At 35.9% G+C, this 20,175-nt stretch overlaps 2 protein-coding genes and 1 pseudogene across 2 annotated transcripts; 1 reads left to right on the top strand and 2 right to left on the bottom strand.

The window, feature by feature from the left end:
- Positions 1 to 12,261: 12,261 nt before the first annotated feature.
- On the top strand, positions 12,262 to 14,429 carry LOC120154700 (annotated as a pseudogene).
- Positions 14,282 to 16,195, bottom strand: LOC120154699 (pentatricopeptide repeat-containing protein At1g09190-like). The gene is given in 3 exon segments (XM_039166360.1): positions 14,282 to 14,330; positions 14,747 to 15,125; positions 15,128 to 16,195. Coding segments are annotated over 3 exon segments (1,458 nt in total). The 5' UTR covers positions 16,194 to 16,195; the 3' UTR covers positions 14,282 to 14,317.
- A 975-nt stretch (positions 16,196 to 17,170) lies between these two features.
- Positions 17,171 to 19,217, bottom strand: LOC120154724. The gene is made up of 4 exons (XM_039166377.1): positions 18,968 to 19,217; positions 18,459 to 18,853; positions 18,143 to 18,281; positions 17,171 to 17,855 (listed from the first exon to the last, which is right to left on the bottom strand). Exons 1-4 carry the CDS (start codon positions 19,215 to 19,217, stop codon positions 17,194 to 17,196), a joined length of 1,446 nt encoding a protein of 481 aa, XP_039022308.1. The 3' UTR covers positions 17,171 to 17,193.
- Between the last annotated feature and the right edge of the window lie 958 nt (positions 19,218 to 20,175).

Raw genomic sequence — 20,175 nt, 5'->3', positions numbered from 1 at the left:
GGCCAACTAGAACTACTAGCTTGGGAGGAAAACAATATGCATTTGTTTGGAGATGACTATTCTAGATACACTTGGGTTCTATTCGTAGCTAAAGATGAAGCATTAGAAATTTCATCACATTTTCAAAATAATCCAAATGAAAAAGGTTACTCTATCACTAGTGTTAGAAGTGATCATGGAACTGAATTTGAAATCTTGGATTATTGAGTTTTGTATTCTAATGGTATTAACCATAATTTTTCAGCACCTAGAACCCCTCAACAAAATGGAGTTGTTGAGAGGAAAAATCGAACTTTAGAAGAAATGGCTAGAACCATGCTTTGTGAAAATATTTGCCAAAATATTTTGGGCGAAGCCACAAATACTGCTTGTTATGTTATAAATCGAGTAATGATTAGGCCAATTTTAAGAAAACTCCATATGAAATTCTCAAAATAAAAAGCCTAACATTAGCTATTTCATCCTTTGGATGTAAATGTTTTGTTTTAAACAACGGTAAAGAAAACCTTGGCAAATTTGATGCTAAAAGTGATGAAGGAATTTTTCTGGGTTATTCCTAAATTCTAAAGCTTATCGTGTATTTAATAAAAGAACTTTAGTTGTAGAAGAGTCTATACATGTTGTTTTCGATGATAATCCCCTTCTGAGGAAGGATTCTTCTGTTAATGATGATGTAGGTATTGTACAAGCAAATGACGTTAGACATGACGTGGAGAAATCATCAAAGGAAGAAACAAAAGATGAGGAAACTCATGATCCCCTCGAGAATCCAACCAGTGAAGAAAGGGAAGTATCTTTTCCAAGAGAGTACAACTATGTCAAGGATGTGAAATTATAGGTGATCCATCAAAAGGGGTAACTACTCGATCTTCTCTTAGAAATATATGTAATTATGTTGCATTTATTTCATGCATAGAGCCTAACAACATCAAAGAAGCATTAAAAGATGAACATTGGATTATGGCTATGCAAGAAGAATTAAATCAATTTGAGAGAAGTAAAGTATGGACATTAGTTGAAAGGCCTAGTAATAAATACTGTAGGTACTAGATGGGTTTTTTAGAAATAAACTTGATGAAGTGGTAATATAGTGAGGAACAATGCTAGACTTGTTGCTCAAGGCTATACTCAAGAAGAGGGCATAGACTATGATGAAACATACGCTCCCGTAGCTAGGATGGAAGCAATTAGAATATTATTAGCATTTGCATGTTTCAATGAATTTAAATTATATCAAATGGATGTTAAAAGTGCATTTTTAAATGGTTTTATAAAAGAATAAGTGTACGTGGAACAACCTCCAGGTTTTGAAGATTCAAATTTTCCGGATCATGTTTTAAAATTGACAAAAGCTCTTTATGGTTTAAAACAAGCTCCTAGAGCTTGGTATGAAAGATTGTCAAATTTTTAATTGAAAAAGGTTTTTTAAAAGGAAAGGTTGACATACATTGTTTTTAAAGAGAAAGGTAAAGATTATTAGTATTCAAATTTATGTTGATGATATATATTTGGTTCTACTAATGATGTCTTTGCCAAGAATTTTCTAAGCTAATGCAAAGTGAGTTTGAGATGAGCATGATGGGGGAGCTCTCATTTTTCTTGGGACTCCAAATCAAGCAAAGAAAAGATGACATCTTCATTAATCAAGCTAAGTACGTCAAAGATATGCTCAGAAGTTTGGACTGGAAAATGGGAAACCTCATAACACTCCAATGAGCTCTTCAACAAAGCTTGACTTAGATGAAGGGGTAAATGTGTAGATGTTAAATTATATAGGTCAATGATTGGCTCTTTGCTTTATCTAACCGCAAGTAGACGGATATTATGTTTAGTGTTTGCTTGTGTGCTAGGTTTCAATCATGTCCTAAAGAATCACATTTACTAGCTGTTAAGAGAATCTTTAGATACCTTAAGGACACTCCTAGTTTAGGACTTTGGTATCCTAGAGACTCTAGCTTTAGCTTGCATGCCTTTTCTGATGCAGATTATGGAGGATGCAAATTAGATAGGAAAAGCACCTCCGGTACTTGCCAATTCCTTGGAAATATGCTGATTTCTTGGTTTTCAAAGAAACAAAATTGTTGCATTATCGACCACTGAAGCGGAATACATTTCAGACGGTAGTTGTTGTGCACAAGTTTTATGGATGAAACAACAACTTTTTGATTATGGAATTGAAGTAGGTACCATTCCTATCAAGTGTGACAATACTAGTATTTGTCTCACTAAAAATCCCATCCAACACTCTAGAACTAAGCACATTGAAATAAGACATCACTTCATTAGAGACCATGTCACTAAGGAAGATGTAGTTCTAGAATATGTTGATACTTTGCATCAATTAGCGGATATCTTTACAAAACCCTTAGACAAGGAAATGTTTTGGACACTTAGAAGAGAATTAGGTTTAACTAACCTATCTTCACTTAGTGTTTAAAATAATCTAGCACTTTAATAAATACTGAAAATGCTTATAATAATAATTTTGATTGCATTCTTGCTATTAGTTAGGGGGAGTTTATGATTCTTAGTGAAAATTAATTTTATGTTCAAATAATGTTTAAAGATTAATTTAATTGTTTGAACATAATATTTTCAATATATGAGTTGCCTGTACACTAGAAGATTAATTTAGCATTTTATGTGCTTAAAAGTCGGATTTTAGCATTTTGGTGCAGAGGGAATCGATCCCTCCATGAGGGAACGATTCCCCCTTTGAAGGGGAACCGATTCCCCCCACAGGGGAATCGATACCCCCCTGGGGTTTGTTAAAATCGGGCAAGAACACCCAAAACCCCAAAATCCCAAAACCTATTCCGCCGTTTCTCTCCCTCAAACACTCAAATCTCTATTCTTGCCTCAAATCATTGATTTAATCGGAATCACTTCAAATATCATCTCCTAAACTTGCAATCATCATTAAAATCGTGCAAACAACATCTAAATCCCCTCAATCTTCATCTTTCAAGGTAAATTTTCTAAAACTCTCTTTCATTGATTTTGAACATAGGATTAGTTTAATTAGTTCTAGGTTGAAATAGTGATCGGGCATTGATTGTTTAGTGATTAGAAAACTAGATGTTACAACTAATTTCATCAAAAACACAAAAATTTTCCAAAAATTTTAAATTTTCAAAATTAAAAAAATATATTGTTGTTTTTCAAATCATTGTTTTGATTAAATTATGTTATTGTTATGAAAACTATACATATATTGTTTCTCAAAACCATATTTTTTTAAAAGTTTTTCAAAAACTTTGCCCATTATGATTGATTTAGAGAACCTTGAAATATTGAGGACTCAATTGAGTTTTGGGATTAATTGAATTGCATACATTTGTTTTAAAATTGCAGGTTATCCAATCTATTCCGATTTCCTTCACCATGTCTAATCCTAAACGTGCTAGATCTTCATCTAGTCGTTCACACCGACAAACCAAATCCACCTCCAAATCCTCCACCTATTCCAATTTCTAATCCTAATTCTATTGATCCTAATTTGACTATCCAAAATTCGTGTTTCAATCATCCTGGTCCTAGAAATCATCGTTTTTGGTATTATCAATATTTCGACTCTTACAAAATCCGGGAAGAACGTATTCCTTCTCGTCAATGTTAGCTATCAATTTTAAATATCTCCTCTTTACAAGAGTGGAAATTTGATAAACTCTTTGACCTTGAACCCATCGTTTACCATCAACTTGTTCGTATTTTCTATTCTAATGCCGTTTGTGTTAAAGACCAAACTGAATCCGAAACCATAGGAATTCGTTCCTACCTTCTAGGACAATTCTTATATATTGACTCGGTTTACATAGCCAATACATTCGGATTAGATAATGAAGGGATTTCAAATGAAAAACAGGTTTTAGGATCTCGTTATAAAGAAGGGATAGTGCAAGTGTCCTAGACCTTCATGAACGTTTTCTTCATCTAATGATTTCTTGGTGGTTTCGACCATCTGGAGGTCGTTATTCTACTCTTAGAGCCTTAGATTTGGTGGTTACATTGTTTCGAAAACAATATTAAAATCAACCTACCTCAGATTATTTTTGCTGAAATTGTTGAAACCGTAAATCTTGTTCCCTAAAAAACTTTGTTCATCTCTTGTTACGGTTGTATTTTGAGTAATCTGTTTTCCAAAGCTGGGCTTAGAGTCGGTCTAGATGCCGTTTTTCCTCTTAAGAAACAAATTAACCTTGTTTCCTTAACGAGAGCGGATGGATTAAAGATAAGGAAACCGGGGAATGGGTTCGATCTTCTGCAACTACTCCGGGAGCTAGTTCTTCACAAGCTCCACCCGAAGCTGACGAAGATCTCGAGCTTGAGCAACTAATGCGAGACATCGATGAAGCTGAAGATGAACCTGAGCAGGCCGAGGAGCAACCCGAAGAGCAAGCACAACAATCGACTCAAATGCCTCCATATTTTCAATCTTTTATGGAGACATTTGATTACCGATATCAACCATGGATTCGCGCTTTAATTCTATAGAGTCCCATTTATCCACAATGGGAGCTCAACAATTAGAAATTCTTCGGGAAATGCGTGCAATAATGAAGCAACCAACGCACGTATTAATGTCCTCACTAACGAAATGGCCGCTATGCGAGCTCGTTTCCTCCTCCTGATCCGGATATATGATTAAATTTTACTTGTTTTCCAAACTTATTGTTTTAACATTTGAATATTTTGGGATGTTTGAATTTGAGGATTGTGAATTTGTTTGGATTTATGGATGGTTTGAACTTATATGTTTGGTGTGATTTATTTTTATTGCATCATTACATCATTATTAGCAATATGACCAATTTTGCCATATCACATTATTTATGAATATTGATTACGGAACTAATGGCTAACGTTTCTCTTAATTGTGATCTTAGCAGCTTATGCATACATATACCTAATCAATTGGCTTAATATTTTCACGTTTATTTGAATCTTTTGATTTAACAAAAAGGGGGAGAAGTGTGTTTTAAGTGTGTTTTTTAAAAATGATAATGGGAGAAGGTTAAAGTAAGGGGGGAGTAATTTCAAAACTTGATTTCAAAATCTTAAAATTACTAAAATGTTTTGTATATCAAAAAGGGGGAGATTGTTGAAAACATTTGATATTTCGATATAACAAATTAAGTTAAATGAATTTTAAGATTTCCAAAATGATTTTCTAAGTATATTCGATATAATTATTCGATATCAAACATTACTCAAAATATTTCAAAAATCATTTTTAATCCTTACTTAAGTGTAAAATTAAGTTTAATCTTAAAACAATTTCAAAATAATCTTTCAAAGTATTTCGAACCATTTCAAAGCCAAAAATTCCAGATTGCTCAGAGAGAACCGATTCCCCCCCAAGGGGGTACCGATTCCCCCTGAATGGTTTGGCTCCGAGATTTTCAGAATGCTCGGAGGGAACCGATTCCCCCATAGGGGGTACCGATTCCCCCCTGTTCAACGTCGAAATATTTGAATTTTACACTTAGGGAACGATTCCCCATAGGGGGTACCGATTCCCCCCACGCTCCAAATTTTTTTATTAATTGTTTTCACACTAAAACGGCTATATGATCTTCACTAATCATCCCCAACGTTCAGAAGAGATTCAAGGTGTATTTAAACAAGTTCTGAAGCCCTTGATCAACAGAAAATCATAGAGAAACAAGAGAGAAAGCATCAAACATCAAGTTTGTGCAAATCAAGCCAATTTTCCTTTCAATATTCTTTTGCTTTCAAGAACCATTTGTGCTCATTTGTAATTATCTTTGAGTGTTCTTTTCTTGTTCTAGAATTATGCAAACATCTTACCTTGTGAGGTTTTCTTGTAAGTTTGCAAATTTGTAATTCTCTTTGGGAAAAAGAGTGTTCTCAAGAGTTGGGGTATACTCTTGAGGGATTTTGTAAGGTCTCTTTGGCCTCAAAAGAAAGAACAAATTAGTGAATTTATTGGAAAATCCTTAGTGTGGATAGCTAAGGTAGTGGACGTAGACTTTGTTTGAGAAAGTCGAACCACTGTAAATCGCTGTGCAATTACTTTCAATTTTTCTGCAAAAGCTTCCACGAAATTTTTAATTGCCAATTCACCCCCCTCTTGGCCGATTCCGTCAATCGATTAACTCAACAAAATGGGAGAAGAATAGAGAGTAAAATTGTAAAAGCGAGAATAGAAGATAGAAATAAGATGATGAAATAAATTTCATTCACAAAATGCATAACGTCTTTCTACAGGTAATCTTGATTTATTTGTTTACAATTGTACTGGGAATCTATCAATTGCAAGGTGGTTATCCTTGCTTAACTAACTATATCATTTTCTTCAGGTGTATTGGGCTTGCTTGACTGGGCTGCTCCATTGCTATTCGGTTCAACTGATGAAGGTTTAATCCATCCTCATGCTTCTCACGTGCTCTACTGGTCTAATTCCTAAATTCAACTCATTCAATCCCTAACCCTTGACTGTGAATCCCCAATTCTTCTTTGATTCCTCGCCTATCTTCTCTCTTATTGTGACAATACCTGCCCCTTGAGACGATCCTTGTCCCCAAGGATCAAATATTGGATATTGGCCTTTGAGAACCGAAAAATCTTCCCAAGTGTCATTTGCTTCATTTAGATTCTCCCATCGAACTAAAAGCTGAGTCACCGGTTTGTTGTTACGATTAACAATACGTCTGCCTAGTATCTTTAAGGGTTGGATTTTGAACTGACTGTCTTCATCTATTGCAGGAGGATCGGTTGCAGATGTTGATGATTCCCCAATATTTTTCTTCAGGAGGTTAACATGGAATATGGAGTGCAGTCGTGATGTCGCAAGAAAGTCTAAACGATATAAACTTCTTCGATTATTTCCACAATCTTGTATAGACCATAATACTTGGCTGCTAATTTCAGATTCTTGCGCAAGACGAGTGAAGTTTGTCTGTAAGGTTGCAATTGAGGTAAACATCGTCTTCAATTTTGAATACTCTCTCTGATCTGTTCTTGTCTGCATGTTGGTTCATTCGATTACTAGCCTGTTCCAGCTATTATTTAACTAATTGTAGAATTTCATCTCTGTTGTTCATTATTTCACTCACAGTTTGTACTTGAGAGTCTGTGTGACATATCATAGTTGGGGGTTTGTAGCCATATAGGGCCTGGAAGGGAGTGAGTCGTAAGGCGGTGTGGTAAATGGTATTGTACCACCACTCGGCATGGGGCAACCTTTAGCCCATTGTTTAGGTTGGAAAAAACAAAGTCCTCGGAGATACTGCTCCAAACATTGATTGACCCACTCTGTTTGTCCATCTGTTTCTAGATGGTAAGCAATACTAAATAGGGTTCTAGTGCCAAGTTGTTTCATCAGTTCCTTCCAAAAGACAGTAGTAAATGTTATCCATGTCTGAAACGGCCATTTTGGGCTAACCATGTAGTTTATACACATTGTCTAAGTATAATTTAGCTACCTTCAAAATAAATGGTATTTGGTGAATTTGTCCACTACAACCCGGATGCAATTTTTCCTTAGGGATGTAGGCAGGCCTTCTATAAAATCCATTGTAATGATTTCTCAGGCTTACTTAGGAATAGGCAGGGGTTGTAGCAAGCCAGACTTTGCTATATGTTCCACCTTAGTTGTTGATAAACTGCACAACTTCACATAAGTAGCCACTATAACCTTAAATCTAGGCCAATAAAATTAGATTTTTTCCTGTGATATGTAGCATGTGCTCCAAAGTACCTCCATGTGGGGAATCATGCAGGGTTTGAAGGATTTGTAGTCTAAGACTTCCAATAGTCCCAATATACACCCTGTTGTTGTATCTGAGGACACCCTTTGAATATTTCCATCTAGTGTCAGCACTAGGACTGACAGCCATGATTGAAATTCATTCATTAGCTAGTTTATCCTCTAGATCCACAATGGAATATGAGTTTGTAGCTCTAGACAAATATGGAGAAGAATCATAATGGCTTCGAAACTTTCTTGAAGATATTCCATTATGGCTGAAACATGTGTATAATGGTAAACGAGACATATGCATCGTCGACATAATTTCATTAGACAATTGATCTCAAATGGAGTTATCCCTATTGATTTTATAGATTAAAGGATAACATCGCAGATCGGCTAACCAAAGGGTTAAATTTAAATTAAGTTGAGAAAACATCTAAAGGAACGAGACTAAAGCCCATGAAATTTAAAGGTGTTATGTGAAGGAAAACCTTATCTTGTTGACTGGAGATTCCAATATTTAGGTTCAAAGGGACAACCTAATTGCATAACTCGTGTAAAGTCACTATGGGGGTTTTATATCCCAAGTTCGTTCCTATGATGTAAACAATGAACACAATGGTATAGGAGCAAAGCTTTAATGACCATTGTGTGTCGCGATAAGCCGAGAAACATAAGTCACATATGTGAGAGTGAAGTGGACCACTTTAAAAAGAATATTGGGCATAGTTCTTTCAAACTCTTACAGAACCAGACGATGTTCATAGCTTTAAAAACATATTCATGAGAACTAAATTCTTGTCAGAGGGGTAGTTATGCAAAGTACGTTATCGTTTACACAAATGGAAGAACAATTCAATAACATCGCGTCTACTATTTAACCAATAAAGTAAATATAATGTCCCAAATGAGGGTTCAAAGGAGAACATCTACATATCATATTCAACTATCGATCGTAGAGGCTATCACCACACCGAGTCAAAATGTTTTTGATAAAATTATCAAGTTCATTCATGTGGGGGATTGTTGGAAAAAAGAGTGAATTTCATTGATGGATTTAATATTTATATTAATTCATGTTCCTTTTAAATATTGTAAATTAAAGTATATTACTTAAATTGAATATTAGTAGGATAATTATTTTTTGAATATGTCAAATTAAAGGTATTTATTATCTATTTAACTTTGATATTAAAAGATAATTATATACTTTTGAATATTTCAAATTAACATAATGTCTATTTAAGTTTGAATAGTAAAAGAAGTTTATATATTTTGAATATTTTAAATTAAAAGATATTTATTATATTTTTAAAATTAAATATTAAAGATATTAAAAATATATCATTATCTTTTTAATATTTAAAATTAAAAGATAATTAAAATATATTATCTTTTAGAGTTTGAATATAAATGAATAACATTAATTTTAGTAAATTCTCCTTGAAAATCCCCTATAAATACCGAACATGTTAGGTTTTCATATCTCAGAATTCAATAACTTTTCTTCTCTTAAAAATATTTTCTCCTTCTTAGAAAATATTCTTTTTTCTTCTTAGTTTTTCGGTGATAGTCGAATGCAATGATAGTTCGTGATCTTTACTGTTTTGCTACTGTATTTGATCATCTAGTTGTTTTATCTTGGAAGACATATGACCAACAAATTCGAGGAGTGGCCAAAAATGTGTCTTAAGGAAACTGTATAGCGACAAGCCTCAATTGTTTTCGATTTGAAGATTAAAATTAAAGAGTATTTATCTTCCAATTGTTTTTCTTTATTTTTAAAGAAACTTTAATTTCTTTTTTATTTTCTCAGATTTCGAATTCCGTCCCGAATTATTACTCCGGTTAACAGGATGTGCACAAAATAAAATCATATGTTTTAGGTTTTATAAAGTATTCATTAGTCAAAAAGAAGTATTAGAATTATACATAAACTCTCTCATTGAATTAAAACTTCTCTTATTGAATTAAAACTATCTTTTTAGAATTATACACAATAACAAACTCTCTGGTTCAATTAAGAGTAAAATATAAATTTCTTCACCTAATTTTTCACTTTTATTTTAATCACTAAAGTTCAATAAATTTTAATTTACTTGTTAAACTTTTGATTTGTTCCTATTTTGGTCATTCGAGTGTTAAATCATAAAAGAGAATATGACATGACGACTACATGTGTTGATGTGGGTATTTTTTATTAACATGATATTCATGTGTTATCTATATCATTTTTTTTTTTTTGTTTTTTTTTCAATTTCATCTTATTCTTTCAAAGATGAAAGTTTTATAGTCTTATCTTTGTGTCACATTTAGGGCTGTAAATGAGACGAGACAGATCGCGAGCTATTCGAGATCGACTCGATTAAGGCTCGATAAATACTCGGATCGAATGGACTCTCGAGTTCTTAACGAGTTGAAACGAGCTACTCGATATTCGACTCGAAAAGCTCTTGAGCAGCTCGAAAATATAATATATTAAGATTTTATTTAAAATAAATAAATAAAATAATATTAATATTATGTATTGATTTTTTTTTAAAAAAATACAGTAAGATTTCATGTATTTAAGGTTCATGTTTGAGTTTGAGGCTTCAATCGAGTTAAGTTTAAGAATTTTTTTTTCATTTCGAGCCTTTTCGAGCTGCTCACGAGCTTCAGTTCAGGATTTCGAGTTCGAGTCGAGCTTGAAAACTTTAAGCTCACGAGTTTTCGAGTCGAGTTGAGCTTCATTTCAGAGTTTTCGAGTCGAGTCGAGCTCAACAATACTCGAGCTCGACTCGGCTCGGCTCGTTTACACCCCTAGTCACATTAGTGCCACAATTAACATTCTCCTGAGTCTTCTTTGACCACTCAAAATATCAACGAACTCATCTATTTGTCTGCTATCACTCTATAAATTTATATTTTACCTAATCACTTTAAAACTCATGGAACTTAAACCTAAACCAAAACTCAAGAAACTCTAATCACTTTAATATATGATATTCATCATTTGATCGATGTGGAATAAAGATATAACTCACTTCCTCCTCCTCCACCTCTCCACTGGGATGGACGAAGATGTTCATCATCGAGAAATCAAAGGGAATTCAACGTTAGTGGTTTTTCACAAAAAAATGAAGAAAGTTTTGAGATCATTTCATGAATTTTAAAACAAAAATATCATGTTATAATGTTGTTAAATATTTAATGGCGTAGAGACCAAAATAGGAGCAAAGTGAATATTTTTAAACTTTAATGACTAAAATAGAAGTGAGTTATAAGAAATGCTTTAGCCAAAGCTGGTATTTATAGGATAATTTGGAGCCACCCAACTGATACAAATAGATGTTTATGTTTAAATTCAGATACATAGGACGATTAGTGGTGTTCATCTGTATGCACCAGAATGCAACCATTCAAGAGAACTCTTACACTTTGAGAATCGGGTTTGAAGGCCAAAGACCGTCGGGTACATGCCACCGCACATCAACGCCTTTCAAGAGGTTTCCGTAAATACCAGAAGTGGACAAGCCACTACTATTGGGAAGCATGAATGGGAACTGCACTACAAATCTGCACAAGTGATGGAAATAGGACATGTTTGAATAATCTCCCGGAATATAGAAATAGGTCCATGGAGAGGAAGAGCTGGTGGTTTGGCAACGAGAAGCATCAACGTAAACTGACGAGTTCAGATTTGTCGTGCAATTTACCACATACATGGTGTAAGCTGGGTATATTATATCTTCATCATAGTTGTTGTACGTAGGTATGGAACTGGAAGGAATTGAGCAGTTACCGTCGACCAGACTCGCATCCACAAGTCGAAGCCTTTGGTTAACGTAAGAGATGACTAGGACATAAAAGTTCCCATATTTCATGTGAAAACTGACCGTGCGGTTTCCCTTGCACTCAAGTTCAAACCTTTTGTCACCGCACTTTTGAGGCTGACCTTTCAGTCGAAAAGGCTAACTGATTTCAAAGTTTCCTCACAAAGAAAAGGCCGCATCGGTTGCTTCTGCCTGGTCTAGCATCGGAAACATCTGGGGATAGAGATAAAGTAAGGCCCAAGAAGCTAAACAAGAGATGTTTGGGGCTTAGCATCATGAAGTTCCGGTGGAGCTCCGATGGGAAATAAACAATGGGGTGTTCTTTTCAATCTTCACTGCCAATAAAGTAATATAATATAAATCAGCCAACCAATAAAGCAAACGTGGAAAAAAAAGGTCAGTATAATATAAATCAGCCAACTAAGAAAGCAAACGTGGGGAAAAAGCTCTATATAATATAAATCAGCCAACTAATAAAGCAAACGTGGGAAAAAAATGTTCAATATAATATAGATCAGTCATTGGAAGCTGACTAGTAAATCAACAATCGGACTGCGACTGGACGGCCGATGGATCCCTTAACGGTCCCCCACTACATTATATTTTTTGACTGTCTTGTCACAGGTTTGAAATCGGAAAAGGAAACTTCCGGGAAGCTGACCTGAGCTATTTCCATTTAACACAAGACAAAGCATTGCTATTGGTAAAAGCAGCACTTGCGTAATCTGAATTTTGAAGAGCTGAAATACAGATAACAATGGAACGTTTAGCTTCAGGGACTCACAGGTTTCTAATAATAATGGTAATGTTCTCATTATTCTGCCTTGTTTTGATTGTCAATGTTGCAGAAGCTGTCTCAATCCAAGACGACTGCCACATCCGGCAGTGCAACCACAACGAGCCATGCGTCCGGTTCCCGTTCCGATTATAAGACCAGCAGCCACCCAACTGTGGCTATCCTCATCCCGGGTTTCAACTTTCGTGCTCAGAAAACAACCAGACCCTGTTGAAGCTTCCACGTTCGCTGTTAGTGAAGCACATAGATTATGAAGCTCAGAAGATCGACTTGTACGATCCCAATCGTTGCCTCTGGCGACAGCTTTTAGATCTCAATTTATCTACTTTTCCATTCTTGGACCTGGACCAGCAGCTAGGTTTCAGCCGCTTAAAAGTTTATCAATCCCAACCAGCATCATCCTATACCTTGTTCGAGTGTTCAAGCAAAGACAAGGCTTTGTACGAAAGAAACAGAGTCGCTTGCTTAAGCACCTCTGACTCACAAATCCTAGCTTTTTCTTCTGATGACTATTCATAATATGATAACTTGTTGAACTGCAGCATGATCGGCAACTTCTCGGTACCAATTTCTCCAGATCCTATCCGTTTTCAATTACGCTGGAATGAACCAGACTGTGGTGATTGTGAAGCTCAAGGCAAGGGATGTAGACTGAAGAGCTATAGCACAAAGGATCAAACCGAGTGTTTCTACATCCCAAAGCTCCATATAAGTATGTCTTTAACTTGAACGAAAGAGCCCTTTTGCTTAATCTCCCATGTACCAAGCTGAATAATTTCAATGTTCTGCAGGTGCACGAGAAAGGCTGATGATTACTGGTACATGGAATTTTCATTTTCAACTTTAATTTTGTTAAGACGGATGATAAAGCATGATCTAACATGGGACTGATGTATGATTTGCAGGTATTGTCTTAGGTTCTTTGGTTCTTGCAATGGTTGTCACTGCAGTTGGCTGGAGATATTACACAGAAAATTTGCAGAAAGAAGGTGAACTCAAGAATGAAAAGTTTTTGGAAGATTACAGAGCGTTTAAGCCCTCCAGATACTCCTATACTGATATTAAAAGGATAACTGATCATTTCAAGGACAAACTTGTACAAGGAGGTTATGGAACTGTCTTCAAAGGCAGACTTTCCACTGATATTTTGGTTGCTGTCAAGGTACTCAATGATTTCAAGGGAAATGGTGAAGAATTCATCAATGAAGTGAGTTCAATGGGCAGAATCCACCACGTGAACATGACTCGCCTGGTTGGATTTTGTGCCGATGGATACAATCGAGCTCTGGTTTATGAATACCTACCCAACGAGTCATTAGAGAAGTTCATATTTGCAGCCAAGTGCGAGGATCGATCCCTGAGTTGGGAGAGGCTTGATGATATTGCTCTCGGTGTAGCCAAAGGTATCGAGTACCTCCATCAAGGTTGCGAGCAACGAATCCTCCATTTCGACATCAAACCTCACAATATTCTGCTGGATCACAAATTTAACCCTAAGATCTCTGATTTTGGCCTTGCTAAATTGTGCTCCAAGGAACAAAGTGCTATTTCAATGACAACTGCAAGAGGAACCATGGGATACATTGCACCTGAGGTACTGTCTCGTAACTTCGGCAATGTCTTGTATAGTCTGATGTTTATAGTTACGGAATGTTATTGCTTGAAATGGTCAGAGGGAGAAGGAACGTAGATGTTAAGGTGGAGAATACAAGCCAAGTGTACTTCCCGGAATAGGCTTATAAGTGTTTGGATAAAGGTGAGGAGTTGAGGATCAGAATTGAAGATGAACAAACAGGGGTCGCAAAGAAGCTCTCCATTGTTGGCCTTTGGTGCATTCAATGGTATCCCGTCGATCGTCCTTCGATAAAAGAGGTGGTTCAGATGTTAGAAGGTGACTTGGATGTTCTTACAATGCCTCCGGATCCTTTTGCATCAACAGATCCAATGAAGATGGGAAGCAGCATATCTAGGAAGTCGGTTAACTGAGAGCTACCAGCTATATCTGAAATAGATGAACAACCTCAAACCTAGAAATAAATCATTGATAATATTCCAAACCTATGAATATCAGTTGTATATGCGATGCCTCCAGCACTTCATAAAACATAATAAACTATCTATTAGTTAAGGGGTATTATGAAATTAATTGTGTTTCCGCACATAAATAAAATCCAATTTTAGGTCTTGTAAAGCATTATAATTATACCTAAATTCTCTCATCGAATTAATACTATCTTTTTAGAATTATACACAATGATAAACTCTCTCGTTCAAGTAACACTATCTTTTAAAAGTTCTCTCCTATTGGTATTGGCCTTTTGGTGGGAAATTATAAGTAATTAAATGGATGGAAAGGAAGGCAGATTCAGATTTTATACTTACAAAAATCATATATTACAAAGATGGGAAAGCAATCACGTTGTTATGCTTTGTCCCATCACTTTCTTAACACTCTTCTCCTTCATCAATACTCTTATTTTCTCTACTTCATCCCATCTCCCTTCTTCCGCATAAATATTCGACAACAATACATAATTACCTGAATTCCACGGTTCAAGATCGATAAGCTCTTTGACAGCAAGTTCTGCAAGCTCTAGTTCACCATAAGTACGGCACGCACTGAGCAAGGAACCCCATAAAGCAGCATTAGGAAGAATATGCATGCTCCTAATCAAGTCATAAGCCATTCTCATGCATCCTCTACGTGAGAGGAGATCAACCATACATCCATAATGCTCGAGTCTAGGATCAATGTCGTATTTTTTGCTCATTAAAGCAAAAAACTCTTGCCCTTTTCAAGCAACCCTCCATGCACACAGCATGTTAGCACCCCTATAAAAGTCGCATCATTAGGCCTTGTACCATTGTTCATCATCTCCTCGAACAACTCCACCCCAAGTTCCTCTCTTCCGTTAAAAGCCGTACCGGAGATCATAGTGTTCCATGACACAACGTTTTTGCAAGGCATGTCTTTAAAGATCTGAAGGGCAGTTTCCAAGTTTCCACATTTACTATAAAAATCAACCAATGCATTTCCTACGGAAACCACGTTTCGGTAAAGCTTACTCGACTCTGCATAATAATGAATCCATTGACCAATATCAACAGCCCCTAAATGAGCACAAATAGGCAAAACAATAACCACTGTAGCTTCATCAGGTTGGAACTCAAGCTTCATATCCTGAAAAAGTGCCAAAGCTTTGCTATGCCTCCCACTCTGAGCCAAGTACGAAATCATCGAGTTCCATGAAACTACATTCCTCTCACTCATCTGCCTAAATAAAGTTAACCCCAAATCAACGTCCCCTCCCTTGCAAAACCCACGAATCATCAAATTCCAAATTATGACATCTCTTTTAGACATTCCATCAAACACCTTCTTTGCTTCTTCCATTCTCCCACTCGTACAATACAACTCCAAAACCCCAATCTCAACCGAGCCAAAACGCTCGAACCCAGATCTAATAACTTCCCCATGAATGCATTGTCCGATTCTTACGTCACAAAGACCCGAACATGCCTTGAGCAAAGGTGAAAACGTGTACTCGTCCGGGAAAATCCAGTGTGTTTTCATTAAAGAAAACAATGTAATAGCTTCTTCAAAGGGACCATTAAGGGAGTAGCCTTTAACCATGGAATTAAAAAGCAAAATGCTGGGGGTTTTGGTCTGCAAAAAGACAAGGTTCGCGTAGTCCATTTTGTTTAGGTGGCCACAAACAGAGACGAAATGGGAAATTATTTGATTGGATTGGTGCAGACATTGACGAATGAAATGAGCATGGATTTCCCGGAGGTTGTTTCGAGTTTTCCGGCCATGGAGGAGGTGGAGGATCCTTCGCTCCACCGCCAGTGATGCTCTGCTCATTATGCAAGTTGATGTTTTTCAGTTTTATCTATCGAATTCGAGTATATATATATATTGTTTCGAAACCAAGTTACCTGGAATTGTTGTTGAGTGATTGAGCGTATTCCGGGTATGTTTCAAATATCGAAAAATGAATTAAATTAAATTATATTTTATAAAAATATTTTATAGAAAATATTATGATACTATTCATTTAAAGAATAAAATTAATATATTGACTGTCCGGGTACATAAAATGATAACGTATGTAATTTTTGACACTAAAATTAGTCAAAAAATATTTTAGACACCTATTCGTGAAAAACGATATTTGAACAGTTAACTTATATTAAAGCGTTTGATTAATATGTTTTGAATATTATAAACGTCACATTTCAGCTAACATTTAGTGCTGCGATTAAATTGACAAAAGAACCTTAATTACGCTTTGAGAGTCCAACCACAATATTTTTAGTTTAGTATCGAATTAAAACTTTTACTATAGTTTAAGGACTTAAGATGTAATTAATCCACTTATTTACCGATTTCCATGCAATTCAAGAAAGGTAGTTGATTATAGGAATATTTCTCAACTTTGGGTTGTAAGTAGATTTTGAAATGACCTAAACCCTAATTACCAACCCCTCCTATAAGAAATTGTAAATTAATTAAGAAATGTCCGTCTTGTGATGAAGTAAAATCAAAGGCTTAAATTAATTATGATTAGTGTTTTTAGTAGATTTAGAATTAGCACAAAGAAAACTATCTTAGTCGTTAAAGAAATATTGTTATCTTTTGAGGATTCGAGTTCGAGTATGATATTTACAGGAGTGCATAAACATTCATTGTCAAATGATTGAGAGTCTTTCGAACATATATTACCTTGTATTTATCGAGTGGTCTTAGACTCTTAGTGGTAGAAATGAATGTTGTTCTCCTTAAATAATACAAGTTTAAACAATTACATTTTAGCCTTAATTATTAGGTAGTCCCGCAGAATTACCCTAATCTCAAAGCAGCCTTAAAATGATAAATCAGAAACTAATTCATCAACTAATGAAGTTAGTATGTTCTTCTGAATCTCCACACCCTGTTCCAATGCTTCCATGTCAAAATCCAGCCATCTCCCATGCTTTGTGCTCATGTCCATGTCTACAATATCATCCACCATTGTGTCCCCCATGCTTTTCCAGCCCGAAATCTCTTTGCTCAACTTGTCGTCCAACCGATCCGGTTGCTGTATCGTTTTTTCCCAGTTAACACGTCCTTTGCAGCTTCCGACCAGAACCTTTCGGTACCTCGCCTCCAAGCATTCACTCACGTAATCGGGCAAAAGCTTTTGTGCAAGCTTGTAGTCTTCTCCGTTTCTCTCTGTTCCATTCGGATGCTCGAGTTGATTGAAGGCCTTCAGGGTCATTACCTTTTCGGTCTGACCCGATGCATATTCTTTGAACAATAGCTCAGAATCTTTTAGCACCATTTTCACAAAATCGGCTTCCCATTTGATTGACTGTTTATAGTCCGTGGAATTTGATGCCATAGTTGAAAGCGTTCCGTTCGTTTCTCCCGCAGGTTTGGAAGATGCTGAGTCGGTTAACTCCGTACCGATTTCTGTCCGAGACTCGCTTCCGGAGGCCCCATTTAACACTTCTTGATCTTGATCCGACATCGATGTTGTGGTGCCTGCAAGCATAGAGTGTATGTGTTGGTTAGAGCATCAGTGAAGATATAACCAAATATAAGTATCATGTGAAATTCATAAACTAATACAAATCGTTGTAAATTTACGAGCTTTTCACAAATAGCATTGCACCGATTCTTGGACTTCGTCCGACGATTGAATCACAATAACATTACTAATAGCTTCATGGCATTTTCTACTCAAATAGGATACGCACGAAAAAAGGGTTCAAGTGGCAGAAATGTGGAACTGCAAAGAGGGAAATAAGAATAAGAAGGGTGCAGCTTACAGTTTCTGCTACTCGAGCAGCCAGCGCTAGTGACAGCAGGTTCAAGAGCTGAAAGCAGGACAGGATGTCGGTTATCGACTTCTATGCCAGTCTCGCTGCTGCTGCAGGCTGCATTTTGCTCTTCGATTTCTTCGGACTGCTGGCATCGTGCAAATAAATTTAAAGTAATATGTCATCATTATGTAAGATTGAAAACTAAGAATACAGTTTCATCTCTTGAAACTAGAGATGTGAAAGACAATAAACTGGAAAGAAAATCAATTTAGATGTCTTCGAAACCTTCTCTTATGTGCAAATCGTAGCAGTGAGTGAGTACCTGCCACTTCCTTCTCCAATCATGCGCCAGGTTGTCAGAAGATCGGTCCAAGTCACCTGAGCTATATGCAATATCATTATCTTGATCCACCGGAAGCCTTTCGTTATGTGCTGCCGATGTTGTGGTCGCCGGCACTGAATTTTTCAAAGTGGGTGTAAGGCTAGTAGAAGTCCCCTCTATGATGATATTGCAGTTGGATGACTCGATTCTGCTTGTCAATTCCTGAAGCTTTTTCTTCAAAATAGCACTCAGAGCATCTCCGCCAATTACATTGAATCCAGGAAGATAATGCCGAGCTTTTCGAAAATAGCATGTCACCAGAAGGATCGGTATAAAAGCTGCTGCTGCAGATGTTTTCATCAACTTTACTAGTGGAAGATACGTCAGGCATGGATCTTGATATGGGGGATGTAAATGTAAACGAAACAACATCCGTGCTTGTTTTCTTTACATGTGCATCCTGATTCAAGTGTCCATTGGTTGTAGCATTACATTTTATGACCTTTCACAGCCGTTTCTAGATGAAATATCAGGAACAATTTGTCCAGACGGAAGATCCTCATTTACGGGGTGTTTCTTTCTAGGCAAATTCTTTCTTCTAGACATCGGGACCTCCTTTGCAGTATCGGTCACCACTGAGACCGTCTTCCTGGAATTTATGGTCCTATTAGACCCTGATGTACCATTTATGCACCTCACGTTTCTACCTTGCTGGTCCGAGGTTGAAATCTTAGAAGTTGAAATCTTAGAGGTTGTCATCCGTCCCTTTTGTTATCGGTCTGACTGACTTTGGTCACCAAAAAAGAAATTAAGGGGAAATGATATCTTACGTTATCGGTCATCCGGTTTAAGTCTCTATGCTATTTATTTTGTTTAGCCCCTTTTATTTCAAGTCAATTTTGTTGAAGTCACTAACATGGTTGAAGGACTAAAATCGAACGGACTAATAACGTTAGGGACTAAAATCGAACGAACCGATGACGTTAGTGGCCATTTCCTCTTAATTTTTTTGTCGATTAGACCAAAAACTTGGTGGATTATCAGCATAGTTTACCCAAAAAATCGAATTTAGAAAGGTTTTTGTCAATAAAAGGATACATATAACTATCTTAATTTTTTTTAATCAACTATCTATCTTAATATTAAAAACTCATTGAGCAGTCTCAATGGCAAAAGCAAATATTGTTCTCCTTATAAGACCTAGGTTTGAACAACTGTCTATAGACTATAATACATGTTTTATCAATAGGTTAGTAGAATTCTGATCATATAGTACCTTATGATCACTCTAAACTATTAAAAATAGAGTAAATTATACATTTAGTGCCTAAACTATCAATTTTGATCTATTTTAGTACTTAAACTATCAATTTTGGTCTATTTTAGTACCTAAACTAAGATGTTATCATTTTAGTACATTACTGTTAAAAACTTCAATTTTTGTTTCATTTTATTATCCCGTTCAAAATTTAACGTTAAGCTTTGAGAAATATTAAAAGTTCAGGAATTAAAACAAACCAAAAATGATAGTTTATGTACTAAGCACATTAAGTTTTTAGCGATAATGTACTAAAATGAAATAAAAACTAAATGTTATGTATGATTTTGAAAAAATTAAAAGTTTAAGTATTAAAACGGATCAAAACTGACAGTTTATGTATTAAATTCGTAATTTACCCTTAAAAATATTAGAAATTAAAGGAGGAGGAAAGCCGTT

This window comes from Hibiscus syriacus, unplaced genomic scaffold (genome assembly GCF_006381635.1).
Source record: "Hibiscus syriacus cultivar Baekdansim isolate YM2019G1 unplaced genomic scaffold, ASM638163v2 tig00111149_pilon, whole genome shotgun sequence".
In the NCBI taxonomy this organism is placed as follows: domain Eukaryota; kingdom Viridiplantae; phylum Streptophyta; class Magnoliopsida; order Malvales; family Malvaceae; genus Hibiscus; species Hibiscus syriacus.
Note: the sequence above shows the minus strand (reverse complement) of the source record. Positions and strands in the feature narration are given on the sequence as shown.